This window comes from Lepeophtheirus salmonis, chromosome 5 (genome assembly GCF_016086655.4).
Source record: "Lepeophtheirus salmonis chromosome 5, UVic_Lsal_1.4, whole genome shotgun sequence".
Lineage (NCBI taxonomy): Eukaryota > Metazoa > Arthropoda > Copepoda > Siphonostomatoida > Caligidae > Lepeophtheirus > Lepeophtheirus salmonis.
The window spans coordinates 62,375,614-62,390,271 of NC_052135.2; the positions used below are offsets into that span (position 1 = coordinate 62,375,614).

Below are 14,658 nucleotides of genomic sequence, written 5' to 3' on the forward strand. Positions count from 1 at the left end.
CACATCTGTTTTTAGTATTAGTTTTGTTGAAATTCTATTTTTAATTTATAAATTATATCTTGTTGAAGTTTTTTAATTCAAAGTGTTGAGATCTTAAAGAACCATAAGGTATAATGAAACGTCATTACAGCTAAGCTTCTCCTAAAAATTCTTCAAATTGTCAGTATTACTACCTTCCTTCTCGGTTTATTTTATCTTTATAGAGTAGAGTATATATGTATACCATTAATGATCCCCAATCAATTTCTTTCTCCTTTTATTTTTATTGTATTGACTGTGGATTTTATATAAAAACAAATCTGTGGTAATATTTACTATTTATTTATAAGTTTTGTTTCCTTCAGTAAGAATTTTTATACTGAACATATAAATTGATGGAGGTACTGTATTAAATGATGACATGTTTGTCTTTACTAAGTAGTACCAATATTTGTACACCTCTTTGATTTATTTTCAAAAAAAATAAAAGTAAATTCCTATAAATCCTCTTTAAAACATGTGTAAACTTTCTAAATTCATTTTTCATAGTAGAGATAAATAGATAAAAAATAATTTCCAAAACTAGGGCGTTAATAAAATGGTGAGTATTGGCATTAATATTAATATGAAAAAATATAAAAATCAATAAATACAAGAGCATTATGTAATTTTTAGTATGACGTATGACCTTTAAAATTATTGATATTTTTTCAAAGGTAATCTTTTCTTTAAAACCATATTTATGAGTATTAATCCATATATTTAAGGATTATTAATTTGAGATTAAAATATAGATGGAGTTATACATATTATTATGATGAATATGTCTTTAAATATTTATTAAATTAAATGGATCATTACTTAGACATAAAATATTTCATATGACATATCTATGGCTGGTATGAAATTCATAAAATGTTATTCATTTGAAAAATATCTTTCTCCTTAATCTGTCTATTTCCACGCATTTTAAAATAGTGATGTATAGTGCTACAAATCAGAATCATTTTTGATAAATAAAAAAAATATCCAAAAATTAACATGGTAACCTGACAATGGGAGGAGAGAAGTTGAGCTATAATGACGTTAAATTAATTTATATTTAATTAGCTATAAAAGAAGGAAATGAGCCCAAATCCTTCTCTGTATCTAGTAAGAATATGTACAGAAATGACTCCAATGTCGACTCTCAATTCTACTCTGAGTCCTACAGGGACTTACACTTACGGTGGATTCGATATTTTCACACTTGATATTATTGCACATAAGTTAGGTAAATAGCTAAATAACTTTAGCGTTTTTCCAATATATTGGGGCAGTAGTTGAGAACACGTGGTCTGACAACAATGGAATCCAACGACTTTAATCCGTCCAATCAGGGGCAAAGAATAACTGTTATTATGATTATTCGCACTGGTTTCAAGAACTGTGACATCATGAAGGGTGCCTGCATAGTGAGGAACACAGGAAAGACCATCAGGGCCATTTGTCTTTTTTTTAGCCTACAGTCCCAGATGTGGCTCTCCAAGAACTTCAAGGACTACACCAGCCCCAACATCTGGCCTCCCAACAGCCCCGACTGCATCTCTGTGACTTCCAGCTGTGGAGATGAGTTGAACAGGACACCAACTGAAGATACGGCGGCCGAGTTAATGAAGTGCATTATCGTGATTTCCAACAAGTGGCCCAGGGACCAAATTGAGTGTGCCTGCAACAGGCTTATGTCCAGGGTGGAGAATTATAACTCCCCACACCAAATACTCAGCGTTCTCTCCGTCATTCATCAGGCCACATTCTCGTGTTGACACTTCATACTTATATATATCTCTTCAAAAATAAAAAAAAACAGTTCTAAAAACACACTTTTGAGCTTGCAAAAGACAAAAAAAATCGTACACAAGAAAATGCTGAGGTTTTACAGCCCTAATGATCTGGTTCTCGATATGAATGATTGAATGTCTTTTTCTCAATCCCTTAAAGGGTAGCTCTGACCAAAGTTTTGGGTAAGATGATCTTTACCACAACCTTTCTATAAGATATTAATTGACATACAACTTTCTAGTCCAGACCTGGTTTTAAAAAAGGTATATGAATGATCAAGAATACACAATTTTCCTAATTAAATCATGAAACCGTTAAGTTATAAGAGCAACCTCCTATATATAAATATTTATAAACTACTTTTCGACTAATTTTTGCAGAATTATCTCCATTAAAACTTAATTTACATAACTTTACAACCCTAGTGATGTGGTACTCGGGATCAATGATTGACTGTCTTGTTCTCAATCTATTAAAGTCTAGGTCTGATCTTGGTTTCGGATTAGATGGTCTTGACCACAACCTTTTTATAAGATATTAATAGAGATGAAATTTTCTAGTCCAGACCTGGGTTTAAAAAAGGTGTATAATGTATAAAGAATACACAGATTTAAAATCGGGAGGTCTCAAATGTGTCTGGAGAACAACCTTGAGTATGGCAACAAGACTCAAACAGGTTGCTGAAGTGGCTGAGGGGGCACTCCTATGACTTCACTGGGAATGAAATATGGTTCCCATAGTCCGGATCTTAATCCAAGGGATAATTTTATATGGGCTCTGTTGAATCTAAAACAACTTGAACATTTCATGCCATCAATGACTCTATGATTACCTCCACCAAAGAGAAAAGGACTAACATGCCAAGAAACTCCTTTGTCAACGTCTACTCCTCCTCTTGGATCCGGATATAGTTCGTGATTGATGATGGAGGTGGATACATCAAATGAACCATTTTTGATTATTCATATGTACAATTTAAGCTAATTTTTAAGTAGATCTGCCGAAAAATGTAGCCTCAGCCACAATTTCAAAAATGCACCAATTTGAGTACATATATAATTCTTTTTTTTACATATTTGTATTTATTTTTCCTAAATTTCTGCATCAAACAAATTTAAATAAAATATGCAAGTAACTGAAATTTATTAGTAACAATTCATAAAAATCCCACTGATTTAAAAACAAATAAAAAATAGAAGTGTTGTTGATTTCCAAAGAAAGCCATTAAAAAGTTGGCTTTTTCTTTTTTAGTTGCATTTCCCCATAATTTGGTAAATATAAGCCCATAATCGAAAGTATCATAAAATTGCACAAATAATAAGTTTACTTTCATTTGCAATTTGCATAACTCATTTTTTTCTTATTCAAAAGTTTACTCAAACTTATAAAAAGTGTCAAAGTACTCAAAAATTCTAATGGAAAATAATCAAAACACCGAGTTTATTGGAAAAAACATATTAAAAAAATCGTAAATGAGCATAAAGTACTGCTAATAGCGTTAAATCTAATAAAAACCCAATATGAATGAAGTTATGATTTTCACAAATCAAATTATTACTCCTAATTCCGTAACAGTTTTCCTCCACTGTTTAAAAAAATTTAAAAGGGTTTTATCTTTATATGGTTAAAATTAATGAAATGACCCATATACATATGACATTATAACATACGTCAATAGAAGACAATATATTAAACCGTAAACGGTTTTTTTTACCTTAAAATAATTTTATCAGATGAAAAACGTTTTATAATAATATTTATTTATAATGTTATAATCTAATAATATAATGTTCAGATGTAAAATGTTCATTTATATTCAGTATTTAATTACTCAATATTGATTGTATTCAAACTTTATAATTAGGGAAAGTAAGCCCTAAAGGGAGTGCATATTTAAAAACATTTTCCCATTCTTGGAGAAACATCATTGGCAGGAAAATAGTTACAAAGTAGTGATATGTTTACAATGCAGATAAAAATGTGTACGTAGGTAGATAACATTTATGAATATGTATACTAAATATTAAACTAAAGTTTTTGCAATATATATGCTTGGATTTTAGCAAATAGTAATTTAAAAAAATCGACTGCGTCTTTAAAAACTTTTGTTTATGATATATTACAAATTAACATAGAAAAAATTGAGTGAATTTGAAAATAGACGTGTTTAATTTTTTTGAGGTCAAAATAATTACCTTGTGACCTTATGAGTAAAAACACATTTGAAAAAATTTGAAGATAGTGTTGTGAAAAATATCCTTTTCTTAGTTAATATCATTTAGAATTACCCCAAAATAAAGAATTTATTTATGTTTTTAATTTTTTATATTGATATATTTGAGATTATCGTCATAAAATACAATATTACTATTGAACAGTTGCTGAAATCGCTGATGATTTTTCCTCATAACGACAATAAAGTTAGAAAAAGTATTTTTTGTAAAACACGTGGTTTTAACACTTTTCGATTATGCAGTTTCTATGATGTAACATTCGAAGGTTGATATGTAAGGAATTTGTATTTTTTCTGTTTAATAATCCATTAATTACATATTTCAATTGAAGTTTTGAGTCACAACAATTGTCGAAGTACTCAAATTCAGGATTGGAAAATTATGTACTAAATATATTGGAATTGGCGTTATAGGATTAATAGAATTCAAAAAATATGCAAAGACGATATAATATCAAACAAATAACTTGTGAAAACATAAGACCCTTGCACATATTGTTTTAATTTGAAAAAAGTAAAATAAAAAAATAATAGCAGTCACAAATTTATCACTTATTCCTGCTATTTTAAGCAATATGACTTTTTTCAGTATATGTAGTGAAGGGCAGTCTGCAAAAGCATGAATAGCTGTTTTAAACAATTTTCCACAGTCCTTTCAAGGAGCATTGAAGAATGTACATCCTAAAGATATTTGAAATTCCGATGTAAATCGCCTTCCATCTTTTACTTTAGAAATTGAACCCATGATTCTATTCTTCCATGATATGGGCAGGTCCAATATTTTTAGGAACTTGTCCCAGATTTTGTCAGCTTCCTCCTTATTATTTAATGCAAAATACATTCTCAAATGCCATTGAATGGGTACCATGTGATCGTCAGTGCCTCTCTTTAGTAGTTAATTTTTTTCCCACAGTTGAACATGGAGTCGTTACTCAAATCGTGAAAGGAGATAGTACCCCTCGATAAGGCTAACTATTCTAATTGTTTTGGTTCCATGAGGTGTTTAAAACTAAACTTCTTTTTACAGATATGTAGTACGACATCAATGGAGTAGGTAGATAAAAATGACAGCGTTCCTTCCCTAAAATTCCTAAATGCTACTGCTCAAGATGGAGATAATTTGATAATTTATTAAATCTGTTCCCAACATAACCCATATATACACCAGCTGCAAGGGAAAAGTAGCTCGCACTTAAGTCAATTAGTACTTTTTGATAGACTTTGAGCAGTGTTCTTGAGAGCAGAGATAATCCTCCACCCACAAGAGATATAGGTCGTTTGATTGAGGGTAAATAGATCCTATAAAATAACTTATTCATCCAAGACTCATCTTCTTAAATTGCCATCTCAGCGAGCCAAAGAATAGCTGTTGTGTTATATAGTACATTAGGAATAAGCAGGAAATTATAGAGGTCAACACTTTTTGGAAGATTGGCACTTCTCAATTGGTAAATGGAAGAATACACATACTTTTTTAGGAATGCCCAGTTTGAATAAGATACACCTTTTGTATCCCATATAATTCCTAATATTTCCACTGTGTCATTAATTGAACAGCTGTCAATTTGAATATCCTTACTTGAGCTCCATTTACCAATAGGAAGAACAATGGTTTTTTATAGTTGATTTTCAAACCAGACCTCATTTCATACTTCTTGAAGTAATTTAAAATTACTTCAATTTGTTCATTAAATTGAGCCTCAGACTTAGCTTCTAGCATCAATGTGACGTCGTCGGCATACATATCAATTATATGTCTCGAGATCCGAAAATACAATCCAAACCCATTGAATTTCTTTATAATAGAATCTCCAAGATCTTTTAGTGTAGCGATGAATAATAGGGAGGCTCAAGGACAAACTTGACGATAACTCTTTCTCAATATAATTGGGTCACTTTCTCCATCTTCCCATCGAGATTGTTGAGGTACCATTGAAAAAAAAATCATGGAGATCTAATAGGTTTCAACGCTACAAGAGACTTATATTGCCCCCCAGGTAACTCTGCAATGAGTGGTTTGAAAAACATTCATAAAATAATATTTTGGGATATGGAGAGATATGGAACGAAGTCAAGGACCTATTTCACAAAGTTATAAAAATATCTAAAAAAGTGGGAAGAGGTGTAATCCAAATAAGATGCAAATTGGAGAATAAGTCAAATTTGTGGGTTTCATATTAGGAAAATAAACGGGTGTTATAGCGGATCTGTGTAAAATTGAAGCAATAATTTAATTCCTTGAACCAAAGAATATTTCAGACCTTCGAAGTTTTTTAAATTGGTATACCAACTCACTTAGTTTTCAAACGATGTTGTACTTCCAAGAAGGAGACCTCTCATCCAATTCAAGGCTACATTTTCTTTGTTTTAGAAAATGTATGCGAAATTCTATGTGTGGTATATGTAGAGCGTAATAAAGTTTGGGCTGGATATGCTTGTGTTTCAAGCGTAATGTGAGAAACTTGAGATACCTGGACTTGTTGTCTAAGAAATATTACATTTCAAGAAAAAAGCAACCCACAACTAATAAGTGATGAACAAATAAATGACTTTTGTTGGAACTTTGGGTTGAAAATATACAGACTGGCCCAACTGATGGGTAACCTACAGATTAAACGTCGACCTGTGCATATCTCATGTTAATGTATTATGTAGATGAGTTCATGGAATAGTTCACGGATGATGTCACTTTTGGGTTTAAATAATATATCCATTTCAATAGAGTATTGTCTCGAACATTTCGGGTTATTGGTTATGATCAGGTATATACCGGACAGTTTAAATTCGGACTGTTCTGGAGAAATACTGCTACGAATTGGCATGTGAAATGCAGAAACATAAATGGTGTATATTAGTTAAAGAGTTTTGAAATTATAAACAATACTTTAGCTAAATCCATACTGATCGAATCTAGACAAAGCGGAATAATACAATTCTATCTTTTGCTTCATTACCTTAGTAAAATTTATGCTTCAAACATAAGATTTGAACTATTGCCAATTATACAAAACTGTCCTTTGAAATCCGATTAACACTTTTATTATTTACAATATGTACTATGAAAATTCGGGAACCCTTTAGAAAAAATTGTTATTAAACTAATTTACTTCAATTTAATATAACTAAGTCATATAATTGAACATATAGTTCAAATATTATAGGTATGCTTTAGTTTCATAGACCAATATTGTGTACCCAGTATCTTCATGTACAGGGACAGTGCTAGTCATTTTGATGGTGGCAGATTCTGTGACGAATTGTTATATAAAAATAAAGGTTGTATTTAAAAACTTTTCGTCACACTTAATAAAATTGAAAGCTATTTTCATTATGAGTGAATAGGTTTATGGGCAATTTCGTAAATACATTTCTAAAATTTAATTAAATTATTATCTAGGGTATAGAATAATTAAATATTATGTACTTTGGCCAAATTTTCTATAATAGCCAAATCTAAGGAAATGCTGCTGTGCCAGGGCACATGATTTAAAAGATGCGGGATTTACAGGCTCAAAAAGTATAAATACTATTCATTCGACTAACTCCACAAGTAGATATTTAGATGATGCATTACTTGCATTCATTTGTACAATTTTAAATTTATAATAAATATATATACCAATGAAACGAATTAAATTAAAATATTCTATCTATCGTGCAATCTATATAAATAAAGTAAAGTATTTCTGTATGCAATCCGTCATCTAAGAATTGACAATTTAGTTATATTAATAAAATATTGTAGGCATTTAGTTCAAGTCATATTTTATACTGTATGATAAATAATAATGAATGTGACCTAAGATGAAGTTTAGTAAAAATAGGGTTTCACTAAAAGTTAGTCAGGTAGCGTTCTAGACTCTAAAGTACTCCCTGGCTCATCATGTCATTTTATTTATATTCAAAGTGTAATTATTATTCTTTCATTCTTGAGTAAAGAACATCTAAGTATTGAGTAACTACGTGTGATTGTGTTAATAAAAAAACAAAAAGTACCAATGAGGATTTCTGAAGGAGTTTTTTTATAACAAAGTTTGTCTGTTCGACGACCCCTAATAACTCGGAACAATGACTTGTACTACCACTTATATATTATAAGGGCCTATTGCCTATATATATTTATGTTGTGCATGGCAACGAGGCATACGAGGGTGGTCTGAAAAGTTTTCTACCTCAACCTGAAAATGGAAGCACTCGTAAATAAAATATAGTCACATCTTTCTAGCATTTATTGATAGTTACTCATCCAAGTTTCAACCATTTTGGACGCACAGTTGTTATCTCACAGACATTGGAGGGATATGATGTTAGCGTTTTTGTGAAAATGGACAAAATCTAGTGTGGAGTTGTCATCAAATATTTGTTTTTGAAAGTGTAACCTTTAAATAGATTCAAATATTAGGTAGGTGACATGTTAAGGCTTGTTGAGCTAAAATTTAACGCGTCTAAGTTAATCAAACTCCGAGTAATTGAGCCAAAAACAAAAAGTGTCTCGTGAACAATTATTTTGCAGAGAAAACGCTGAGTACTATTTTGACGGGTTACCGAGATGGAAGCATCACGTGGAGAAGTATGGTGAGTTACAAGGAGATACTTTTAAAAAAAAAATAAATAAATGCAAAAAATTGTCTTGTATCTGTATAGTTAAGAAACTTTTCATACCACTCTCGTATCTATATTGTATATTTTTCATGTCCTTTGACTTTGAAGTTAATACATGCAGACTTTGATCCATAAATTTTACGCAATTATACGCCTAGTACACAATACATTCAAAAAATCTGTTTTATTGTAAGTATAATTATTTCACTTAATAAACAATTTATTATTATAATTAATATTATTAAATTTCCTCAATGGATTTCAAACAATGCTTTCTCGTTTTTTCTTCAGAGTAGGAGGAGTGGTTCGAACATCACCCAAGGGATACACATTTACTGAAGGATGAAGCTTTTTATTTCGTGCCTTATTGACAGATGAGCTTCTTTGAAGCGTTAGGACTGCACAGAGTTCATCAGGTATTTGTAACAGGGGATCAGTGGAGCCACCGTTGCTTATTGGGTTTGTATTTATGTTATTTAAAGGGTTGTTGGCCTCTGAAGATAAGCTATCGTGAAGGATTCCTTCTTTTGATGTTCGGCGCTGGAATGAAAAGAGATAAATATATTATTATTATTTCTTTATTAAAAAAAGAAGATTTTTCTTTTATTAGGAAGAATGTTATTTATTTTGAAGAAAAATACACTATGTATGTAAAATAAATAAGAAATATCTTCAATTTCATTTCTAAAGATTAATATTCATAAAACGTACATACATTGGAGAGAGACAAAAAGAATGAGAATAAAATGTAGAAGAAATATGGTTTAAGAATAATTTCTAAGGCCCCCCTCTGCTCTTGTGTCCTTTTTACTATTTCAAAAAGGTGGCCTTGTTAACATATACCTACATATATTCATCGGATCTTTTAAAATATATATAGAGATATAGTTCCTTAGAATATTGAAAGAGAAATATGGTTTCCTAAGAACGAAAAGGACATTTATTTAAAGATAACTATATTTTATAATAACTATCTTTCAACATAAAGATTTATCATAAAAAAAATTGTATGATAAAAAAAAATATATTCAAATAGAATAGCTCTATTAATAAAATATTGTTCTTTAGATTCAACATTATTATAATAATTTCATTAAGTGTGGAAAAAAATAATGTAGTAATATAAGCTATTTCATTATCTATATAAAAGTCTTGTCATTTTTGATAGAAGAAATGTATTGGATTAATTATGGTGTAGAATAGGGCGGTCTGTTTTTCAACATTTTCCGTTTTGGATTATGGTTATTGTGGAAAAGCTGTTACATGGTAGGGGATTTACATATGCGTAACTTAGTAAATATAGATACTAAGAATAATTTTGCAGTTAATTTTCATTCAATAATTTTGCTAAAAATTTTCGAAACTCTAAAAAGTGTTTAAAAATAATTTTTTTAAATATCTAAATGAGACAAAACAATAGAAAAAAGTCAAGAAAATTCGATGATCCATGTATAGCGCGCATCATTTTTTTTTTTTTTAATTTTCAGAAAGGAGGGATCATATTTTTTCATATCATTCTCTCTTTTTGCTCTATAGGAGAGCTTTAGAAAAAAAAAACTTTACTAATATTTTTTTAAAGGTTAGAATAATTTCCTTATAATACATTGATGCAAAATACTGGGTGCGGTGAAAAATATTTATATTTTGAATCTAGAACTTTATCGACATTATTACTGTAACCAGTTGTAATAGGTTATGTTCATAAAATAAGAATAACTCATATGATGTCTTGGCTACCCTAATCATCGATGTAGCCCCCCTCCCCCTTATAGAAATAATGGCTTCCAAGGCGGCCACAGAAGGCCTTGCACTCATTGCAGATGTAGTCCTCAGAAATGGCATCCCAGTACTGGTTGACGATGTCCTTGAGCTTGATGATATTTGGGGGATGGACGGTGCAGCCCTTGGACTCAACATGCACCCAAAAAGTGAAGTCCAATGTGGTCACCAGAAAGGTTAGTTGTCCTCCAACCACGTCTGGGCCTTTTTGAACGTGTGTGTAGCCGCACCATCCTGCTGGAAAACCACATTCATGTCCGTGTTCATGTTGGAGATCCCCAACTGCTTTGTTATCTCTGTTAGTTTCTTGCCAGCATCGAAAAGTGCGCAGTCTGCAATTTGTTAGTCACGTTCAGATAGTATTTTCTAGGCTTCTAAGATACTTAGGAAGATCTAGTTTATTTTTAGTATGTAACTGGAACAATTTTAGCGTATTCACAAAAACCTTGATCTATGTAGCAAAAAAGAAGCGTAAAGATTTTTTCGGCGCACCTGGGAATGATTAATGCTGTATTTTAGCCTTACAATTTAATAAAGTATAAAAACAATTATAAGATTTTTTATTTTTTATTTTTCATTTTTAAAACTTTCATCGAGATTTAAAAAAGTGATTAGTTTGATTAATAACCATGCCCATAGTTGTATTCCTACAGCCAGATCTGGTACGTTTCTGTCTTTGAATTTGGCGTATAGATTCAACTTCTTAACCACCACTTTATCTAAGTACATATATCTACAAGAAGTTAGCTTCATTGTTGTGAAAAAATATACTTAATAGTCATAAATATTAAAAATAAACTATCGTTTCCCATTTATTTTGGCTTTACGCTCGTATTTTTAGAACTACCATAAGGATTGTGCTTTGAAGAACACTTAGTATTTTGATATAGTAATAAAAAATGAAAAAATATATTTTTGAAAAGATAGGGTGATTTATGGTATCAAAAATTAATAGTTCATTTAAAGAACTTATCCAATGAGAAAATACATTTTGGTCCCTGAAGTATTTCGACAATTTACTTCTTCATTTGATGAAAAAGCTGTGATAATCTCATAACCAAGTATTTTTAGAATAGAAAGAAACTGAAATAAATATAGAAAGTTTGTATGGAAGAGGTAAAATTTTACCCGCCTAAATGAAAACGGGATGTTTCAAGTTTACTCACAACATCAAAATTTAAGTTAGTAATGGAATATATGACTTGAAATTGAGGGATGTCATTCTATAACTACAATGCGTAAAATATATATTTTGAAACTTACATAATATGTGTGGTAAAATAAATTTAATTATTCTTCCAATATATGACTTTATTAATGTGTATCTCGCTATAAGAGCGATTGGTAAAACTAGATAGTGTTAAAGATAAGATTTCATGAAAACATATCGGACACTTTTGTGATTGTTTGTCACAGTGATGTTTGAGGGAGCGTCGAAATGGACATTAGCAAATAGCAAGTGCGCTATTTTTTACATTTTTTTCTTCGATAAAGGGAAAAACGCAATCTTGGTGGCTGAAAACGCGAATAGTGTGTATGGTCTTGATACTTTAATAGCTAATTAAGTGCAATTTTGGTTTCATTGATTCCGTTCCGTATATTCTGATGCCACGCTTTGGAAGTCCATTTGTCGAAAATATGGATAAAATAATGGAAATCTTCGAGTCAGACCGTTATAAATAAATAAATATAACCACTGTTTTGATTGCCAAGAAGATAAATATTAATTATATCCATTAAATATAATGGATATATTTTTACTACATCTTATTTTAGGAAGTGATCAAAGCTTTCTAAATAATACTTTTACTAACATTACAAAGTTTACTTTTCAGTTCAACAAATCTCTTGTCTGTAAATTTTTGTATCAAAATTTAAAGAATATGATAGTTCATCTAAAAGTACATAGTTAGTAGTATTATATACAATAAAATACGATTAAAAAAAGTTTTTATTTCCATATTCAGCTCCAAATTATAGCTTCTTTATTATTCCTATGGGAGCTGTTAAACTTTTGTTGTATAAAAAAATATTATTAGCCTTAATTTTCTTAATAAAAAGCAAAACATGTATGCTGTATAAAGGAATATGTATATTTTCATACATCAAGTAGTTAGTTGGGAAAAATCTTTCACTTTTCGAAACTTTCCGTTCAAATAATAACACAAATACATTCACACAACTTTAAAATGTTTTTTCTATTGTAATACCGAGTAAATATAAACCCCATATTTACAAAGGATTTGAATTTAATTTTGTTTTATCTTTTTACCGACGAAAATAGATATGATTTAAAGTGGAGCTTTTAATTTATATAGATAGAAAAAAAATATGATAAATTCAATAAGGATTTGTGAGTAAAAAAATATATTTTGTATATTTAAAGAGTCCTTGTGGCAGCAAAAAAATAAAGAATCCAAAAAACGACTTATGGAACTAATTGAAAAAAGGCAGAATCTAGTTTACTTAAGAATACAAAAAAAAGGGGAATTATATCTATGAATAAAGCACAGGAAGAAGGAGATTAGCAAGTTAATCTTTGTATGTATCTTCAATCTTCATTATGGTTGAAGATAGAACTTGGCAAGCTAGCAGTGGAAACGACAATAAATAAAGAAATAGGTTAAACATTTGAAAAAAAAAGCTTTATATTAACCAAAATCAGTAATTTCACATATGTTGTATTTTCAAAAGTGTAAAAAGAAAGTGCAAGTTTAATTTTATTTACATAAAATGGACAGAAAATAACAAAAAGTGTTGCATACAAGGAGGTTTTACAATAGAAATTTACTTATTATATAATTATAGTTTATAGTAAATCCTTTTAATTTAGAATTTTAACATAAACAAGCTAAACTTTTCAATCAGCTATCTTTAAGAACACGAACACTAGCAAGTATTCGTGTAGTGTATATATATATTATTACTACTTGCTCTTTGCCTTCCTTGAAAAAAAAACCAACTTGTTTGGTCAATTATAACGACATCTTTCATTAATGAATAATTGAAAATGACCTTTAGAATATACAAGAAAAAACTGGGAATAACTAAATTTTGAAAAGTGAAGATAAATCAAGAATTAGCATTGAAGGAGGTGAAAAAAGGTGTATATATTTATAGAAAATACATTATTATATTATTATGTGTTTCTAAACACCACAGGAAAATTAAGGATGGGTCAAAAATTAGTACTTAGATTAGTTGCTTAAATTAGCTGATATTTAGAAACTGTCAAAGAGATTTATCTATAGATCTGTAGAAAAATAAATACTTCTTTAAATACAACAAAAACTTACACTTATAGCTCTTCAACAAATCCTCTGTGTTACTTTCTATCTCCATGCGCCCACCCACTCTTGGGTCTTTATATCTAGCGTAGTATTATAATTTGAACACTTTGAATTAAAAAACTTCAACAAGATATAATTTATAAATTAAAAATAGAATTTCAACAAAACTAATACTAAAAACAGATGTGTGTCTGAGCTCTTTTACTCATTAATGTAGCTACCCTTAGCGGCAATGATAGCTTGCAGGTGGCAGTGGAAGGCCGGATGTATTTCTCTGGCATGGTGTCCCAATACTGCGTCACATTGGTTATGAGGGCCTTGGTGATTGGATAATGGACACTGCAGGCCTTGTCCTCGTCATGCATGCCAAAGGTGGAATCAGGGGGGGGGGGTTAGCATCAGAGGTCTATAGGGGACCAAAAGTGTCAAAAAAGAGTACAATGGAACTCAAAAGGGGCTTTCTACGGATGAGATGGGTTTCTTTCATTCTTGGTGTCAAAAGTGGCCTCTCCACCCTCACCAGGCTCTTTCCATCCCCCTTTTTTATAGTTCTCTGGAAAGTCTTATGTGAAACCCTGAGATCTCTTGAATGGGCCCCCATATACTTGAAGGAATTGACCTTGGCTGTTTTCTTTATATATTATGATTCCAGTTTGGCCTTTTTGACAGACACCATATTCTTCTCGAACGTTTTGGACTTCCTGACGGTGTAGACGGTGGCCCTGAAAACCCCCATTTGCATGCAGTGCACGAATGGAAATTTGTTGATTCGTTCAATTGTCCTTTTCTCGACTTTTACGTAAGCTAAAGAGTTCAAGTTGTTTTCTTTAATAACTTATAGTTTATCCTTTAATAAATCGAAATATTAATTAATTTTAATAATTCAATCTTTATTAATTATTGAATTAGTAAGTGTTCAGATTTCAATTTACCACCCAGTACTTAAATTTTCAC

The 14,658-nt window shown here is 30.5% G+C and overlaps 1 protein-coding gene across 1 annotated transcript in view; it reads right to left on the reverse strand.

The window, feature by feature from the left end:
• Window positions 1-8,804: 8,804 nt before the first annotated feature.
• LOC121117601 (neural cell adhesion molecule 2) overlaps window positions 8,805-14,658 on the reverse strand; it is a 434,435-nt gene continuing 428,581 nt past the window's right edge. The window contains exon 13 of the mRNA XM_071888883.1: window positions 8,805-9,175. Coding sequence (XP_071744984.1) covers window positions 8,897-9,175 — 279 coding nt within the window. The 3' untranslated portion in view covers window positions 8,805-8,896. The remainder of the gene's footprint in view (window positions 9,176-14,658) is intronic.